Source organism: Ambystoma mexicanum, chromosome 8 (genome assembly GCF_040938575.1).
Source record: "Ambystoma mexicanum isolate Mex_15411 chromosome 8, UKY_AmexF1_1, whole genome shotgun sequence".
Taxonomy (NCBI): domain Eukaryota; kingdom Metazoa; phylum Chordata; class Amphibia; order Caudata; family Ambystomatidae; genus Ambystoma; species Ambystoma mexicanum.
The window spans coordinates 1646647279-1646665714 of NC_090929.1; the positions used below are offsets into that span (position 1 = coordinate 1646647279).

The window sequence follows — 18436 nt, forward strand, 5'->3', positions numbered from 1 at the left end:
GCTTCCAAGGCGAGTGCGTTGCCCCTGAGCTATCCAACCGAGGGAAGTTCTTTCCATAGTGCTCCTTTCCCATGCATGTGCAATATAGCTTAACAAGTAAAAGGCTTGGCCCAGCTAGGCTTTCAGCCTGCAGAGCAAAGTTTTGGAATGCTGGCAGGACCTTACGAGGTTCATGAATTGAGTACCATTACATCAGGTAACAACAACACATATCATTAGGGTGTTTAGAAGCATGTGGAATCTGACATAAAGCACTATACAAAAATGTAACCTTACATTAATGGTGCACCTTACAACCCTATGAACATTAAACATCACTCGCAGAACATCTATTCCACCTTTTTAAGGCATCTCATTGCTATGCTGGTGAAATATAACACTCTTCATATGCTAAATGAAAAGGCATTCACATTCCATCACAATGAATGATGACCCCTTATGCTAGGAGGTTTCCAGCGATCTCCCCCTCCCCTCGTTGGAATACCATACACCGGATCTGTGTGCAATGCTTGCTTTCTCCTCTCACTGACTTAATACTCCCATGGCGAGGCCGCCCAGCGCGATCCCCATGGCGTTGCCTCTCTCCTCGTCGTCCGTGTAGACACTAGCCAGCATTCCCATGCCTGCAGAGAAGAGGGAGGACAATGCATGAGAAATGCAGAGAATGAGCGCCCAGAGATGCCAGTCTCATCATGGTATCTCTGGCCAAGGCCTCTCTAATCAATACTCTTCAATGGCTATAGTTTTAAAGAAAGTACACTTACAGACAAACAATGCTTACAGCCTAATTAACACATATGAATGTTTTATGTTCTTAAAGTACAACACTTAAGAATAGACACACATGTGCAATGGCAACATGACTTAACAGTATAATGCTAAAAAAACGTTCTTTTTTATTTTAAATGTGTTTATTAACCTCTAAATCATGGTTGATTATTATGTCGCTGTCCAGATGTTTTGAACTACAGCTCCAACTATCCCTAGTCAGTATAGTCAGTGATGAGGGATCATGGGAGTTGTAGTCCAAACATCTAGAGGGGCGGGCACATCATTTCTGGCCATGCTGTAAAAATTCTCTCTTGCAGAACTGCATCAAACAAGAATCAATGTTTAATTGCATTCTAGATTTCACATCCATAAGCACATTTTTCGTTTCTTTGCTATCACCAACACTGTTTAAGCAAAGGACTGTTGATTAGTTAAAAGATTCTGTTTCGTCAAGTCACCAGCAACAGCTTGAGTGCAGAATCAAGACATAGGCCCTCATTGTGGATGTGGCGGTAACCGTGCTGGTAAAACCGGCAGGTAGGCGCCAGACCCGCATGAATTACCACCGCCTGACTTTCCGGAAACACTGGGGCATTACAGCCCCGGCGGTCCGGTAAGTCAGGTGGCGGTAACTTTTACTCCCCATTCCCATAAGACTCAATGGGAATGGGGTGCACGGAGGCACCGGCACGGTTAATGACGGTGCCGGTGCTTCCGTGAAAGTCTGCTGGCGGGTGCCGATCCACCCACCAAGCGGGCGGAACGGCACCCGGCACCAGACTCATAGTTTGCCGGTGCGGAAACAATGGTGCCGGTAAGGTTACCGCCACCGTTGTTTCCGGACCGGCAAACTTATAATGAGGGCCATTGATTTCTGCAAAAGAAGCAGCAGTCTGCTAAACACATCCTTGCAAAAATTCCCACGCATAGTCGCCCATTCCAGTACAGCAAATGCATCCTTGTATGTCCTCTCGAACGCCTACTTTACTAAAATTCTGAAGTTGTTATGGTTTTACGTGCAGTCTTGAAACACTTAACGATAAACATCATTTGAACAGACGATTATCAACCGTCACACAGCAATTGATGACACATTTATAGAAGTAGACTGCAGAAGAACAGCTCTTATGGCCCGATTCATGGAATTGTCTGCGAGGAAAATAGGGTACATGCGCTCAACTGTGCAAAAACCGCTTTCGCCAATTCATGGAATCAAATGCACAGTAGTTTCGCTGGGCTTGCGTGGAGTTCGCACTGACTCAGCATGTCTGTGCGAACCGTCAAGGGCCTTGTGCGAGACTCCATGCAGAGTGTGGGCGTGGCTTCAGCAGAGGGCTGGGAAGGGGGTGGAACACCAAAAATGGGGAAGAACTTGTGAAAAGTGGGCGTTCTGAGGGACGGTCTGCAGGCAGTCCCTGCCACACCCACTATTAGGTGGCATGAGACGTATTCATAGATTCGATCGTGTAACCTCTCCACTGGGAAATGGCCATGCAAATCCTTCATACGATCCGCCAACAAGAAGGCAGGCGTAAGTATACTTGTTGCGTACGATTTTCAGCGCGCAGGTGTTGTTGCATGTCAGATTTCGGGGTGCATGTACTCAATCAGGTATCCGATGTAATTTAGGGCTGATGTAAGCAGTGTAGCGGGGTGCAAGAACGTTTTACAGGGGTTCGCACGCAGATTTCCTGAGTTATTGCTGAGTTACGAATTTGTATACACATGTTGTCGGTGTGCCGGATACAGTTATGGGGGACCCTGTGCAGTGTTCTGAGTCACAGGCCTGGTTACTGGGATCTCATACTGTTTGAAGGGTGCATGAATTTGTGCATGAATTTGTGCCGGTGGTAATGCACAAAGGTAACTGTTCTGGCTGCTCATGCGTGTGTGTGGGCGTGTCGAGGGCGTTCCGGGTGCAACTTGCGAATACGGTTACTTTGCGATGTGAATTCCATGAGGATGCAGTGCACACATTTTACTTTCTGCACCTAGGCTCGCATAGTGTTCTTCTCATCACGCGGCCCTTGGATGATTTCTGCATACATTTCCATGAATCGGGCCCGTAGGGTCCGTTTTTCAGAGAACAACATTAGAAGGCTTTTATTGCCATTAGAGCATGCTTTCCTCTCTTTAGACAATCAGCAAGAGTAGAATGCAGACTCTAACTACTATGATATCCCCCCGAATGCTGCAGAAACGTGGCCAAACCCCAAGCAATATGAACCTGATTGGGCACGTGAATGGATCTGTGTGGGGTCCATCAATTAGAACATGTTCCATCATAGTGACAATTGACTACACATTCACACATAAGAAAGGGCCTGCTGATAGCAAAATAAATGTTTTACAACAGATTTTGACACAGCACTGTTTATCATCTGCATTGTTTTCCTGCTCATGAGCTGTCTGAAGGTAAGCAGGTCCCTTCAGCAATGGGCCAGAATGTCAATGGTTGGATTTGTGGTGGTTGAGTGAGATTATACTTCTGGGTTTCATGGTTGAATTTTCAGAGGGATACAGTAAGTGTGCCGGATATATTGGTCCCACTCTTTGCACACTTTACCTTTTTGTGAGATTAACCTAAACTCTTGATTTAAAAAAGATTTTTCATATTTCATTTCAGCGGTTTTGTGGGAAGTATGGCATAGAAATGTATGTTGTAGAAATGTATTTAGTGTAAGTGCTTGCCATATGAGTTTATTAGAGCATGAACGTATGGCGCATACACCATTCGATTAACATTTTATAAATGCATGCAATTTACATCTATACATATGAAAATTATCATTTAATCTAACTTTGATGTCAATTTCTATATGTATAGTAGTATACATGTGTGTAATGTATATTTTCAAACATGACAACTTCATGTTGAACATGTCCATTAATTTAGCCCTTGTATACTTAGTTGACTGAATGGCATCATACGTGTGTTGTAAGTGTGTATGTCATAAGAGCATGTGTCTTAAGAGTGTATGGTGTGCTGTATATGAGTGTTTGATGTCTAAGAGTCTATCAAAGAAAGTTTTTATAGTTTGTACATGTACTTAATTTACATCTCCAATACGTTTTATTTATATAAGAAAAATATGTTTTGAAAGTGTGTGTCGTAATTGTGAGTATCGTAAATGTGTGTTTAGTCAGTGTGTGCATGGTGTGTATGTGCGGTAGCACTATGTGTGACAAGAGTGTGTGTGGTAAGAGTGTGTGTTGAAAATGTGTGCGCTGTAAGAGTGAAGAGTGTGGGTTGTAAGAGTGTGTGTCATCAGTGCATCATAAGTGTGTGTTGCAGGTGTGAGTGTCATAAGTGTGTTTGTCGCAACAGTATGTGTGTGTCATAAAAGTGTGTGTGTCATAAGTGTGTGTGATTGTAAGAGTGTGTCTCATAAGAGTGTGAAGTGTAACAATGTGTGAAGCAATTATGAGTGTTGTAAGTGTGGGTTGTGTAGGTGCTGGTGTTGAAAGAGTGTGTTGTCTAAGGCGTCTGAGTGTTTGGTGTCTATGTGTCTGGAAGTTGAGTATATGGCATATAACTCATCAAATGCATATGTCTTATACTCCTAGATGAATGCATGTGCACAATTAACATCTCCTGAAAACTGACTTTGATGTGTCATGTGAGTACATGAACGAAATGTACATCACCCACATTTATGTGTACTGTTTGTATATAAATTGTACATTCATTCTGCTTATTTAGTATATGCAACCTACGCATATAAAAGCTCACATTAAAGTGAGCTATAACTTTAATCTGAGTTTTCAATACATACAAGAGGCAGTTCCTACATTTATGCAATTTACAGCTGCAAATTGACATCCAATTCATTCCTGGCTTTGATGTGAGCTTTCAGACATATATTATTACTCTGCATGTACATCTCCTAGACGTGCATGTAAAGTTCATATATAAAACGTACATGAATCCTGCTATTGAATAGTATGCCTTTTTTTATTTTAAAAATGTCATTGGTTTATATAATTAAACCTTACACCTGAAAAATAAGAAAGAAAAAGAACAAAAGAAGGAAAAAGCAAATTAAGAGCATTTACATCCGCCAGGCAGGAGGACGTAGTCAAACTAGAGTTGGGATACACTGTCGATCCAAAAGCGAATCACGGCTGTGATCATTCTTCTATTATTTCCAGTTAATATGAGTGACCATCGCTCATCTGGTTCGAAGGGTCTTGTGGAGGTTAGATATAGTTGTGCAATTGCGATGCATTTTTTTGTGAGAGCAGTACATTCCATCAGGAGATGGTATATCGTTTCAATGGAGTCCTTTTGAATACAAAATCTGCAAGTCTGATGTTGCTCGTGCAGTTCAGCGTGAGTGTGTACTGATTTTTAATAGCTTGTGTCCTTATCCATTCAAGTCTCTGCTACTTGCAGTTTTGCTTTTTATGGCCTGTAAAGCAGCGTTTCCATCGAAATGTCATTGTCAATCCTTTGTGCTTGAACAAAGTCTTTCCATTTGTTCAAGGCTGTGGCATTGGTGTTTGTTGAATTAGAGCATACACTGTCCCACGCAGGGATACAGTTATTGTTCAAGAGTTTTCTGAGCAGGCCAAGTTGCTTCCATTTTATTAGTGAATTCAAGGATTGCAGACCCAGTTCAAATGTAATGCGTGTGCGGCAGGGACAGCATTTGGTAGAGAGAGGACTTTTGACCAGAAGATGCGTTCAAATTTGTTCCATATATCATCCTGGAGATTGATCATAGTCTCTCCACCGTATGTGAGTATTGGGGCTGCTTTCTGCTTGTAGAAGAGAATAATGGGTTTTAATGAATACTTTACCATTTTTTGGTGTATGATTAGGCCTTGACGTGCTAATGTTCTTGCTTTGGTTATTAGGTGAGTTGCCCACAGTTCTTCAGTTTTGGGCTGGTTGATCCACATCCCCAAGTACTTGAATGATTTAACTTGGGCGATTCTTTTCTCTGTATATATAAGCTCACAATAAAGTGAGCTCTAACTTTGATCTGAATTTTCAATACGTCTAAGCAATGTTTAGGAGTTTTACTTTGCATATATGTATGCAATGTCAATCTCCTATAAATCGTATATACATATGCAAAAATACATCAAAGTCAGTCCTAATTTTGATGTAAGTTTCATACATATAGCAACAGCCTTGTAAATGTACAGAATGACTGTCTTCTACACCTATGTGTAGAGTTCATATAAAATATGCACATTCCTTCTGCACATGTTATACATATTAAAACAAAATTTGCCAGCTCAATTTTCAGTGCCCCAATTCATGACAATATCTCACTGCATGCCATAAATCCAGAAAAATCGAATTGTACAATTTGAAGATGTTTGGGCAGAACATTTTTTAAATTCCCTGTCAGAAACCACATGTTACATTTTCAAAACATAATCAAGAATTAAGAAAAAATATGAGTGCATCCATGATTTTATTTTTTTAAATCTTCCATGCAGGGGCCTTACATTGAAATTGTGGATTTTATTTCAGACTTTTTTTTATATAGAATAGTTCAAGAATGGTTTAAGAAAAGTTACTTTTAGAAACTCCTAAGACAATTCATCCTAACCTTTATAAAAATATATTAATGTTCGACGGTTGATGTCCTATAGTTAGTAAATAAAACCTATTAGAATTGACATTCCCGAAATTCTATTGCTAATAACCTTTGACTTGCTGGATGAATTCACACAAACTGCTTGCCAAGGGCTCCGCCAAACTGGAAATTGTGTGAAGATTTGTTTAACATTTCAAAAGTTATTGAAACAAAAAAGCTGTTGTGGGCTGACTCCCATTCGTTTTCCCATACAGAAAAAGTTACTTCCATTGAAGACACATATCATGAAAACCGGTGGATGGGTTTGTACCAAATAGATAAATTGGGCGCAATGTGCTCTACGTGTTCCCTCTGTTGGTTTCCGGTAAAACCGTGCAATAGGTTTCAAATAATTCAACATGAAGGTGGTGCCCACGTTGCACAAAAACATTTAAGTATCCCCCTGATGCATCCCAATGCATCAGTGAGGTTATTTAGAAATGAAAAGTGACCATTGTTCTTTCTTGAATGCAAGGGATTCCCACTGTAATGCAGAGGGAAGACAACAAATGAAATTTGGAGGATAGGAAGGGGTGGTGTCATATTAGGGTAGCAATGGGAGGCGGAGAGAGAACCACATGACTAACACGAAAACAACCCTGTCAGCACCTCCACACTGCTATGCCCGAGCACCCCGCTTACACAACCAACACTACCCCTCCTTCAGCCCTCCCACCACACTTAGCAGTATGGACTAGGCGGTCAGAATCCTCCCATGCAGGGAATCAAACTCCCCGGGGACTCAGATAAGCCAACAACCAAGGGATTAGCAAGCACTGTCTCGCTGGAGGACTCAGCACTGCAGGAGAATGGCATGGACACAGACAAGAAACTCAATTTCCATAGATGACAATGCACTCACCATGTCCAAAGCCAACCCCGTATCTGTACTCTGAAAAGAGGTTACAGACAAGAAGACTTAATAAGGGTGGTATGTGTGTCCTATTCCACCACTATGCATGTAAACTGCATGTCAACTGCATGTTAGTTTCGAGGCAGTTATCCTACACATAATTAACAGCAGAGCCCTCAACTGTAGACAGTTGATCCAGGGGTTTCACAGACTTCTGATTTCACCCTTGACCTCTCTCACGCTGCAGCCCATAGAATATGGCCAAGTACTATGAAATATCCTTTCCAGATTTCACATAGTCTCTGACACATCACTCTTCCCTCTGCCTTTCAAAATGCCCTGCATGAAAATGACTTTGACGCAGTCATCTCTGCTTATCACTGACATGGTGATAAATGTTAACATACATTGTACAGCAACTATCATTTACATGTTTGTCAGACCACAGTCTTCCGAAGGGCATCCACTCACTTGGAAAATCAACATAAAATGCATTACAGTTTCAATGGCAGTCTTCCACATCGGACACGAGGCAGAGTCTTGAGGATTCCATTGAACAGTGATGCTTGTGACCGCCAGCGTCCCTAATCTGAAGCGCAGGTACAAGGATCTTTCAAAGGCCGGACTAATTAAATCAATATATACTATACCAGGTTTGGGGAATCTGCAACTGACATAATCAGAGCCGACACACAATTTCAGAGCATCACAAATTAGGTCGTTTCTTTGCCAGCTGTTAATAGCTAGGTTTACAGTCTTTCTTCCAACTGCCAAGCAGGTGCTTGGTTCGTCCCATAGGTTGCTCAGATTCAAATCAAATAAACAATATTTCACATGTGCAAACCATTTCATGCTACTACCTTGTCTCGGGAGGATAGCTCAGTGGCAACGTGCTTATCTTGGAAGCAAGATGACACGGAGCAACACACGTTCGATCCCCGGGTCTGCGCTTAGAAACCTCTAGGTATTAAGCGCGTTATAAATAACATATCATATCACATCATATCATACTACTACCCGCCAAGCTCAAAAAGTTCAACAGGTTCTCATAGTAAGGTTGTCAGCCCTCCTTGCACCACAATCTCATCCAATATCTAATTGGGTAATACTTCACCTTGATCGTCACAGGTAAGATCCCCAACTCAAGATATATTAGGGAGGAAGGGTTACCTGAGGGTAACAATACCAGCTTTTAAAAAAGGAATCTCTCACATGATTGCAGCTTGTTCCGTTCCATGTAACCCCATACCTCTGGACCATAGGAAGCTGCTTGATTTGATTGCTTGTGGAATAAATTCAGGGTCAGGGAAACCGCTCCACCACCATGCCGCACAAAAAAGGAATTAATAGCTGTGTTATATTTATGCACACAAATCCTTGATTTTACCACTCGAGGAGCCCAGTTCCCAAATTCTTGAAACCTGATTCCCAGGTAATCAAAATGATTAACCTGTTCAAGTGTGGCATTATCAATTTTGAAGGATGACGACCCACATTTAGATGAGTGGGGCCGAAAGAACATGATTTTTGATTTCTTAGCATTCAACTCAAGTTTTAAAACTCTAATTTGAGTTTGAATATTGAGAGGGCATTTCTTAGACCTGATGGTGTTGTTGATAAAAATCGCTGCATCATCGGTATAAAAAAAAAACGGGTATTTCAGCCAAATCGAACCTTTGCTTGGTTTTGGGAGTACAATGAGGAGATGATTGAAATTAGTTCCGTGGGCCCATTGTCGGCTTTAAGTATATGCCAGAGTGTATCTCTCGAAACCGAGTCCAATGCTGTCTTAAGATCCAAGAAAGCAACATATAATGTCATCTTCAATAACGAGACATATTTCTGAATTATGAGGAACAAGAGAAAGCATTGGTCTATGGTGCCTCTGCTTTGCCTGAACCCCACCTGGTGAATGCTTATCACTTGATTAGAATCAGACCAGGATTGTAGGTGGCCAAGTATAGTTTTTGAAAAGATGTTTCCATCCGCATCCAATAATGAGATGGGGCGATAATTAGAGGGAAGATCTCTTTGTCCCTTTTGTATCATTTTTATTTTTATTTATTTTTCATATTTATTTATAAGGTGCTGAAAGCCCGCAGGCATCAGAGCGCTGTGACAAAAACACAACTTAATACATGAAATACAAAAGGAAGCAACACACTTTGAGCATAACTAGTATAACATAAAAATATGTATCTTAAAGCAGCCTTCTCAATGAGAAGTACAAACCGTCGGGCTAGTCCACTACAAGTTTCAAATTTGATGAACCTCTGGGCACATACTTGGAGTTACTAAGGAAACTTGGTAAGTGACTAGCCCCACATCCAACCAGAACACAGTCCCTATTTTTCTGGCTTCACCACTCGTCAATTTCCAACCTATGAAAGACTTTCAGATCTATGCGTCTAACCACCGTTGGCCCAGTTCGTTGATGGAGCAAAGCCAAGACTTTGTTCCTTAGTGCATCTCTGGTTTTTTCCCAGTTGGCTTTTCAATGTTGGCAATGATGAAATTCCTATCATCCATGACAAAGTCTCGTATAGTCTTGTCGCTGGGCTGTGGAATTGTAGAACTCCTCACTCTAATTTTAAAATAGACAACCGGCGTCACCAGGTCCTAGCGTGGACTTCCCAGGGTCCACTAATAATGGAGGGTGTAGATCTCTCGACCTCTCATTTACTCCAGAAGGAGGAGCGAAAAGCCCAGCTGTAGGATCATAACCAATGATAAGAACCAAATCATTGGGTGTTAGCTGTGTAATTGGTGGAGCCCTATCCCCATCCCTCGATGGCTAGGCAAACTGGACAGGGATGTCAGAACTGGCCAGATGATGTTGCATCAATGGAGTGGTTAAGGAATCCATTTGGCATTGTTTATCCACTTTCAAAATGTGACAATTCCCCACACAGTTATCCAAGGAGTCCATCCAATCATAAAAATCATCAAAGTTTTGACACAGATTTAATTGTTTAATTATATAGGCCTTTACCACCATCCATTGATGGGGGGTGATCTGCTCCTGGGAGTTATCATCCGGATTGGCTATTACTACAACTACCGGGATAATTTGAAGCTGTGGATTACTCTTCAACCCCTCTGTGTCTGAGGTGGCTGTTATGGACAGGGGAGACAAGAGAGTCTCCTCTGGATTAGATAATGAATTAGCAAAGTTGGCAACCTCGTCAGTTGTCCGATTAGCCTTGACACAGGCCTCTTCGTTTTTATCATTATTCCAGACATTGGTAACACTGACATCCAGAGACAAATCCTCCCTTTCCGAGCACAGTATTTGCCTCCTGCGTAGGCTCAATGCCCGAACCTCGGACAAACAATCCCCCTTCTGTATCATAGAAGAGGCCCTGGGGGTGGCAGCTATACTCTGCATAGCCCACCCCTTTTCGCAACTGGGGAAGTAAAGGGGGTAATGAGCATAGTGGTAGGAGATGTTTCCTAAAACTTGCCTGGGGGGTCATGGTGGGTGCCCCATCAGACCGGGTGGGCCCACACTTTTTGGAAGTGCCCTTTTCCCCTTTTTTCTTCCCCTCATGCATGTTATAAAGAGGGAAAGGAAACACTTGGGGGGGAAAGTGTTCAGTTACTTACAGAGGAGCGCCCAACAGGGTTTTCAACAGGGGACAGTTGGGGAGACAGACAGCAAAATCATTGGCACGCTAACCTAAGCAGGAGCCCCTCTGGACCCAGCACTCAGCTCCACCTGGTACTGGAGACATACACAGCCGCCTCCGTCCACACAGCCAGCAGCCACACCCGGTACCGCTGTGCACACACCGTGCTCACCCTGGATTAGAGGAAGGAGCCCAACAATGGGAGGAGTAGAGCATAAAGACTTACTGCACTTAGAGTGGTAGCGCCTCCGACGCTCCGAGATAAGAGGCATGAGAAATATATGACGATGAACACAAAGAAACTCCCTCTTTTTTGCAATGATTAATTCCTTGTAACCTGCTCTCATAGCATGCAGTTGAGCTTTGACTGCTTCTGCGTTGTATTTAGCGCATGTTCTGATTTTCTCCTTGGCTGCATGGCATTCTCTATCATACCAGTTTGTGTTTGCAAGGGCCCTTCTTCAAGTTGCTGCCATAGGTGCGGTGACCAGTGGGACAATGTTAGATTTCATTTTTTATCAAAGACACTCAGCACCAATGGCAATAGGCTCTCTGGACCACAGACACACCCTAAATCACTCAAAATCATCCGATATATTACAGATTTATACCCTCATTCAATTACCCTTGCCCATTTTACCTGTTTCCGTAAGTGGCCAGTGAGTATTATATGCTGCAGTGATGCATTGCATGGGGCAAATCGTGAGGCTGGGCTAGCACGGATAACAATAGACAAGGGATAATGGTCGTTCACTCTCTAATTTAGCACAAATTTCAAAATCAACAATGCTATCCCAATGCTCACCCGAGACTAATATATAGTCCATTAGTGAGGAACCAGTTGGACTGGTGATTGATTTCTTAGCTGGTTGGTCCTTGAGGAACCAGCAATTGCATGCTCTCAAATTACAATTATAGAGCGTTCTTGCCACTTCGATAGCCAAAGGGTGTAATCAATTGGGAGGTGCAGTGCAGATATCAGTGCCAGGATACCCCACACAGTATCCTGAACCTCCCAGAGATCCAAAAGGTCTTTTAATTGTTCTACTTGTATGTTTCAATGGCCTGCTACTTTGACAAAGTTGTTTTTGCCTTTTCCGATTCGTGAGGTGGCTGTCTCATATAGAATTTTGATTGGTAACATGTTTTGTCGGCACGATAGTCTATTATATAAATGAAATAGCATCAATTGCTCACCCCATTCCATCTCAAAGATCAAAAGCTGTAGTTAAGCAGATATACAAAGATATTCTAACACCTTTCCCTCAAGAGTGGAGTCCAGCCATATCGCCAGACCTCCACTAGGCCTACCCTTTAGCCGCTTGGTAACTAGCACAAAAAAAGACTTATAGTTCTGAAGCCAGACAGGGCTCACATCCCAAGTTTCCTGATGCCTTCTTATGAACTTGCACAAGCCAGGGTTCTTCAACAGTCTACACAAGCCTAGTCTTTTAGCCTACTTGGTGCATGAATTGCTCACCCCCTTCCATCTCAAAGATCAAAAGCTGTAGGTAAGCAGATATACAAAGATATTCTAACACCTTCCCCTCAAGAGTGGAGTCCCGCCTTATCGCCAGACCTCCACTAGGCCTACCCTTTAGCCGCTTGGTAGCTAGCACAAAAAAAGACGTATAGTTCTGAAGCCAGACAGGGCTCACATCCCAAGTTTCCTGATGCCTTCTTATGAACTTGCACAAGCCAGGGTTCTTCAACAGTCTACACAAGCCTAGTCTTTTAGCCTACTCGGTGCAGTGGGGTCAGTGGATACTGCTGAAGGCAGGTGCCCCTTTGCAATGTAGACAGTGGATATGGCTGATATTCTGTGGGTGTGTAACATACATACTCTACATTCCATGTACATTTTGGATAGAATGTGCACATTCATTCTTAGTGTGTGTAATGTACATACTCTACATGTCCATGTACATTTTATATAAATGCTGTAGATTGAATGTGATCGTGTGTAATGTACATACTTTACATGTCCGTGTTCATTTTATATAGAAGCTGTGCATTTATTCTAAGCGCTATGTGAGGGGTCAGTAATGTGAGGCGTACAACTGCTTGTATTTTTCTCACTATTTGACATTTTATTCAAAAGAAAAATGCAAATAAAACCCTACCTAGAATCTCCTAGCATACACAAAACTGGCCTTCACACCTAACAACAATAAAAACAAAGCCTAACCAACATAAATAAAAGGATTACCAAATAACTAGGGTCTTGGATGACTTCTACTTGTCCTGGGTAGATCTTGTTCCCTCAAGAATGTCCAGAGTCAATTTCTCCCAAGGAAAATTCAAGTTTTAAATCAATTCTTGTGAAGTTCCAAAGAAACAAAAGTTTACTCAAACAAAAATACACTGTTAACAGTTTCTTCTTCGTTCATTGAAAAGTTTCCCTTTCCAAGTTCCACGAAGAAAACCACACCAATGGCAATCCAGGAAAAACTCCTTCCGGGATAGAATTGATTGTGTTCAAAACAAAAGAAATACCACTTCTGCTTTAACAACAACTCTTCTTTTGTAACCGCTGCAGATTCGTCAATATAATTTGTCAGGATGCTTCTTCTAAAAGGGTTGCTTTCTCCTTGGCAATGCCCTTCTAAAAATGATACTGTGAAAGCAGCCTCCCTTGCCTCACAGTCTACTGCTTCAACTACATTCAAAAGAGATTCTGACAAGATTATAGACAACCACAGTTCTGCTGCTTCTGCTACGACTTGATACTTTGAAAATATATTAGGCAATTTAGACAAGACTCTTTGACCTCTACGGGTAGGCACGGCACTCTTCTTTCTTGTCTCATAAGAAAGGCCAGCCTCTTTGCCCAGTCTTTCAGCTACCACAAAATCTGTCTTGGCTTCTCGACTGCTTCTCCCTCTCAGCTTCACGGATTGTTGATTAGTTATTTTTAACAAGCCCCCAGCTCCCTTCCACAGCTTTATATCAGCTTTATATATACCTCCTGGTTTCCAGTAGTTACCCCAAAGCTGTATTGCCACTCTTCCAGCCTTGGATATCCTGGTCACCCTTTTATCAGAGGAATCTGGGTTTATAATAGCTTCAACAACTTCACAAGCGTTCAGATCTTAACTGAGCTGGTTTCACCTTAGATTTGTCTACTTGCTTGGGAAATGTTTGTTCTTCTCGTGATTTCAGAAATGTCAACAACTATTTAGTCTTAGTTCTGAATGTTACAAGAGTCAATTTCACTTCAGAAATGAATTTAGGCATACGTGATCTCACTTTGATGACAAACTTCAACTTATATCCTTGTGTTCCCTTTTATTCAGGCAGCGTTCTGCTTTAACATGGATTGGGAAAAAGTGTCTTACATGCAACCTTTCTTTGATGTGAAATATTCTTGTAACACTTTGGGAAAGTCAGCTGCTACTTCTTGAAACATTACGGGCAGCGTTCTCCTCCTAATAGGAGACACACAACCTCTCTGGTAATGATTTGTATGCCACAATGGGAAAAGAAAGATGTTCTTCTTACATTAGTACTTTAACCGATGCTGAATTTATTTTATTTATTTAGATTTGTAGAGCGCACTGCAGCCCATGGGCATCGAGGCGCAAAGATGAGCTTAGGAAGGTATGATTCTGGGTTACATGAATGTCGCCCATGTAAAATTCTTAGACATGGTAAAGGTTTGTTACAACATAATCAGATGGGCTTGATTCTGGGTTACATGAATACTACCCATGGAGGATTAGATATGGTAGAAGTTTGTACAACATACAGGTGACACCGTTGCATGGTTACAGGTGTTGTGGTAGTCAAAACAGGTTTAAGCAAATGTATCAGAGAAAAAGCATAGTTTTGATCGCCTTAGGGAAAGCTGCATGTGGTTCAATGCTCCTGATGTGAGGCGGTAGGGCATTCCAGTTGCGAGCAGCCTGTATAGGGATGCTGCTTCCACCGGCATGCCTTTTGTGAGTTTTTGGGACGGTGATCAGGTTTGTGTAGGGTGTTCTGGCTGGCCTGGAGGAGAGAGGTTTGGTGATCCTCTGGGTGAGGTAAGGGAGGGCAAGATGATGGAGGCACTTATGGGTAAGGGCCAGAGTCTTGAAGATGATTCTCTGCTTATTTGGAAGCCAGTGGACCTGCCTCCTGAGTCCTGAGATGTGGTCTCTACATGAGAGACCGGTGGCGGCCCTAAGGGCGTTAATTTGAGCAGCCTGTAGTTTAGCTATGTTTTTTCCTGATGTTCCAATAAGAAGGGCGTTGCAATAGTCCAGTCTCGAGCCAATTATTGCCCTTGCGATAGTGACACAGTTTTGCTGAGATAGGTAAGGTCTAACTGCATTGATGGGTTTGGAGTGGTAGGCTGAGGAAGATGCAAGGCGTTGACCTGCCTGTCCATAGTAAAGTTAGGTTCGAGATAAACGCCCAAGGTCTTGATCGCCTGAGACACATTGATGGGAATATTGTCGACAGAGAAGCAGTTGTACTGCTTGTCCAGCTTGCCCAAGGTGGACGGGGATCCAATCAGCAGAAGTTCAGTTTTCTCAGTATTGAGGCATAACCAGTTATCTGCCATCCAGGATTGGATCGTAGAGTAGATTGAAATGAGGATGTTCGAGTCTGACGCATTATCGCCCGAAGGGGGAATAGTACCTGTGTGTGAATATGCGCATGATACAATTCCCTTCATCATCAACGACTTTGTCTTGCTCATGCCTGCCTATCATTGTTTGCCTGCTTCCTGTTTACCTGCCTGATCTGAAATGGATTCATAAGTACCTACCTACCTGTGTTCTTCGATACAAGCTTTGTCATCTCAGATCTTCCTGAAAACTCTGGGCTTCCCTGTCAGTGTTCGCACTGTCACAACACCAAATAAATCAGTGCGATCCAAAGCTGGTGTAGGAAAATGACTACCCTGTGGTTTTTGCTATTTACTGTCAGGGCGCTCTGTGGTTGTCTTCTTGCATTCACCTTTTCGCTATGGGCATCTTCCAGCTCAGAGTAGCTTTGTGGGACAACCTGGAATCGATTAATCTGTTATCAAGTACAAAACAGAGGCGGAATACCAGATTTGACACAATGACACGTGCTCCTACAAAACACCTATGACACACGCTCCTACAAACTGTGCTCCTACAAAACCTTCTTACCACACACTCCTACAACATGCATTCTTACGACACATGCTCTTATGAGACATGCTCCTACGACAAGTGCTCCCGCAACATGCAATCCTGAAACATGCACAATTAAAACACACCCTCTTATCACACATTCCTGTGAAACGTGCTCCTGTGATATGTTCTCCTACCACACACACTCTTATGGAAAGCTCTTAGTATACAAGGTTCTATGACCCATGGTCTTACAACATATGCTACAGCATGTGCTCCTACAACAAGCACACCTATGACGCCCTATTACCACACACTCCTAAAATATGCACTCTTGCAACACACGACCCTACAATACTCTGCTACAATACACACTCTTACAATGCCCACTCCTACGACATGATTCCTATGACATGTGCTTCTATGACATGCGCTGCTACGAGATGAGCTCCTAACAAACATGCACATATGACACACGCTCCTATGACTCACTCGACATGCTCCTGCGACACGTGCTCCTACGACATGTGCTCCTAAGAGGCCCTCCTACGACACGCACTCCTATGACACAAAGTCCTACAACAAGCGGCCATACAGCACAGGCGCTTATGAGACATGCTCCTATGACAAGTGCCCCTACAACATGTGCACCTTTGATATGCACACCTGTGACATGAGTTCCTATGAAACACGCTCCTATGGCACATGCTCCTATAACAAACTCTCACAATACATGCCTCTGCAACACATGCTCCTACAACATGTGCTCCTACAACACTCTCTCCTAAAACACACTCCTACAACATGTGCTCCAACACATACTCCTATGACATTGGGTCCTGTGAAACATACGCCTATGACACAAGATCGTATGACACACGCTCTTCAGAGGCATGCTCCTACAGCAAGTGCACCTACATGTGCACGTATGTCGATCCTACTATGCACACTCCTTCAATAAAGCCACTTACCACACATCCTACGACAAGTGCTCCTGTGACACAAAATCTTATGACACACACTCTTACGACAAGTTCTTAGTACATGAACTCCTATTATCCACACTCCTACGACATATGCTACAATGTGCTCCTATGACACATGATCATACAAACAACCTCTTACTACAGACTTCTATGTCATGTGCTCCTATGACACATGCACCTACAACACAATTATGACACACGCTCCTATGACAAACTCTCACGAAACATGCTCCTGTGGTATCTGCTCCTATGACCTTTGCTCCTACAACACATGCTCCTATGACACTCTTGTATGACACACACTCTTACGACACCTTGTCGTACAACTAGTGGTCATATGACATATGTTCCTATGGCACACGCTCCTACAACACATTCTCCTAGGAGACACACTCTTACAAGACATGCTCCTACAAGAAGTGCACCTACGACATGTGAAGCATTTGACAAATGTTTCTACAACAAGCGCTCCTGCGACATATACACTCCTACAACAAGCGCCCCTTCAAAACATCCTCTTACCACACACTCCTACGAAATGTGCTACTATGACACACTCTCTTGTAACACGCACTGTACGACAAGCTCATAGTACACAAACCTCTACAACTTACATTCCTACAACATTCACTACAATGTGCTCCCATGCCACATGCTCCTACAACACCCTCTTACCACACACTCCTGCGACATATAGTCCTACAACAAAGTGTTACAACACACACTCTTACTATGCATGCTCCTATGACACGTGCTCCTATGATATGTGCTCCTATGACACGTGCTCCTATGATATGTGCTCCTATGATACGTGGTCCTATGATACCTGGTCCTATGATACCTGGTCCTAAGGCATGTGTTCTTATGACATGTGGTCCTACAACAAGCACTCCTACGACACACGTTCCTACAAGTGCACCTATGACATATGCTCCAACGACATGTGCACCTACGAAATTCGCTACTATGAAATGCACTCCTGCCACACATGCTCCTACAGAACTCGCTCCCATGACGTATGGTCCTACAATAACAAAATGTTCTTAAAATGTCTTGAAACATTCAGAACGTGCAAGTGCTAAAGGCATGAGAGCAGGCCAGAGGGAGAGGAGGGGAATTGCCGGAAGGGGGGAAGAAGGAAGGGGAGCATAACAAAACACTCTGACTAGGTTGTGAGACTATTTAGAACGTGCAAGTGCTGAAACAAGAAAGTGGGTTGGGGGAGGAAGAGACGTGCAGGGGGTTGAGAGGTACAATGAATGCAAACAAGTAAAAAAGTGCAGGACAAGTTGGTAAACTGCATAATGGAAAAACCAGACCTGCAATTAAGTAAATCAGGTAAGATTGCCTGCAGACTGGAAAAGCCTTGCCTCATAGTATGAGGGGCTACATCAGTCATGCAGGCAAGTACACATACTAAGAAACAGCAATGGAGAGGGTGCACACGTATGGAAGCCACGTCTAAGGAGCAAGGTGCTACATCACGTGTGCAGGTACAATGGGCACAGTGTAA

General features: G+C 42.9%; 1 protein-coding gene across 3 annotated transcripts in view; it reads right to left on the reverse strand.

Moving 5' to 3' along the window:
* SLC18A2 (solute carrier family 18 member A2) overlaps positions 1–18436 on the reverse strand; it is a 563191-nt gene that overhangs the window by 103316 nt on the left and 441439 nt on the right. For all 3 annotated transcript variants that reach the window (XM_069611911.1, XM_069611910.1, XM_069611912.1), the window contains exon 6: positions 531–623. In XM_069611911.1, coding sequence (XP_069468012.1) covers positions 531–623 — 93 coding nt within the window. The remainder of the gene's footprint in view (positions 1–530; positions 624–18436) is intronic.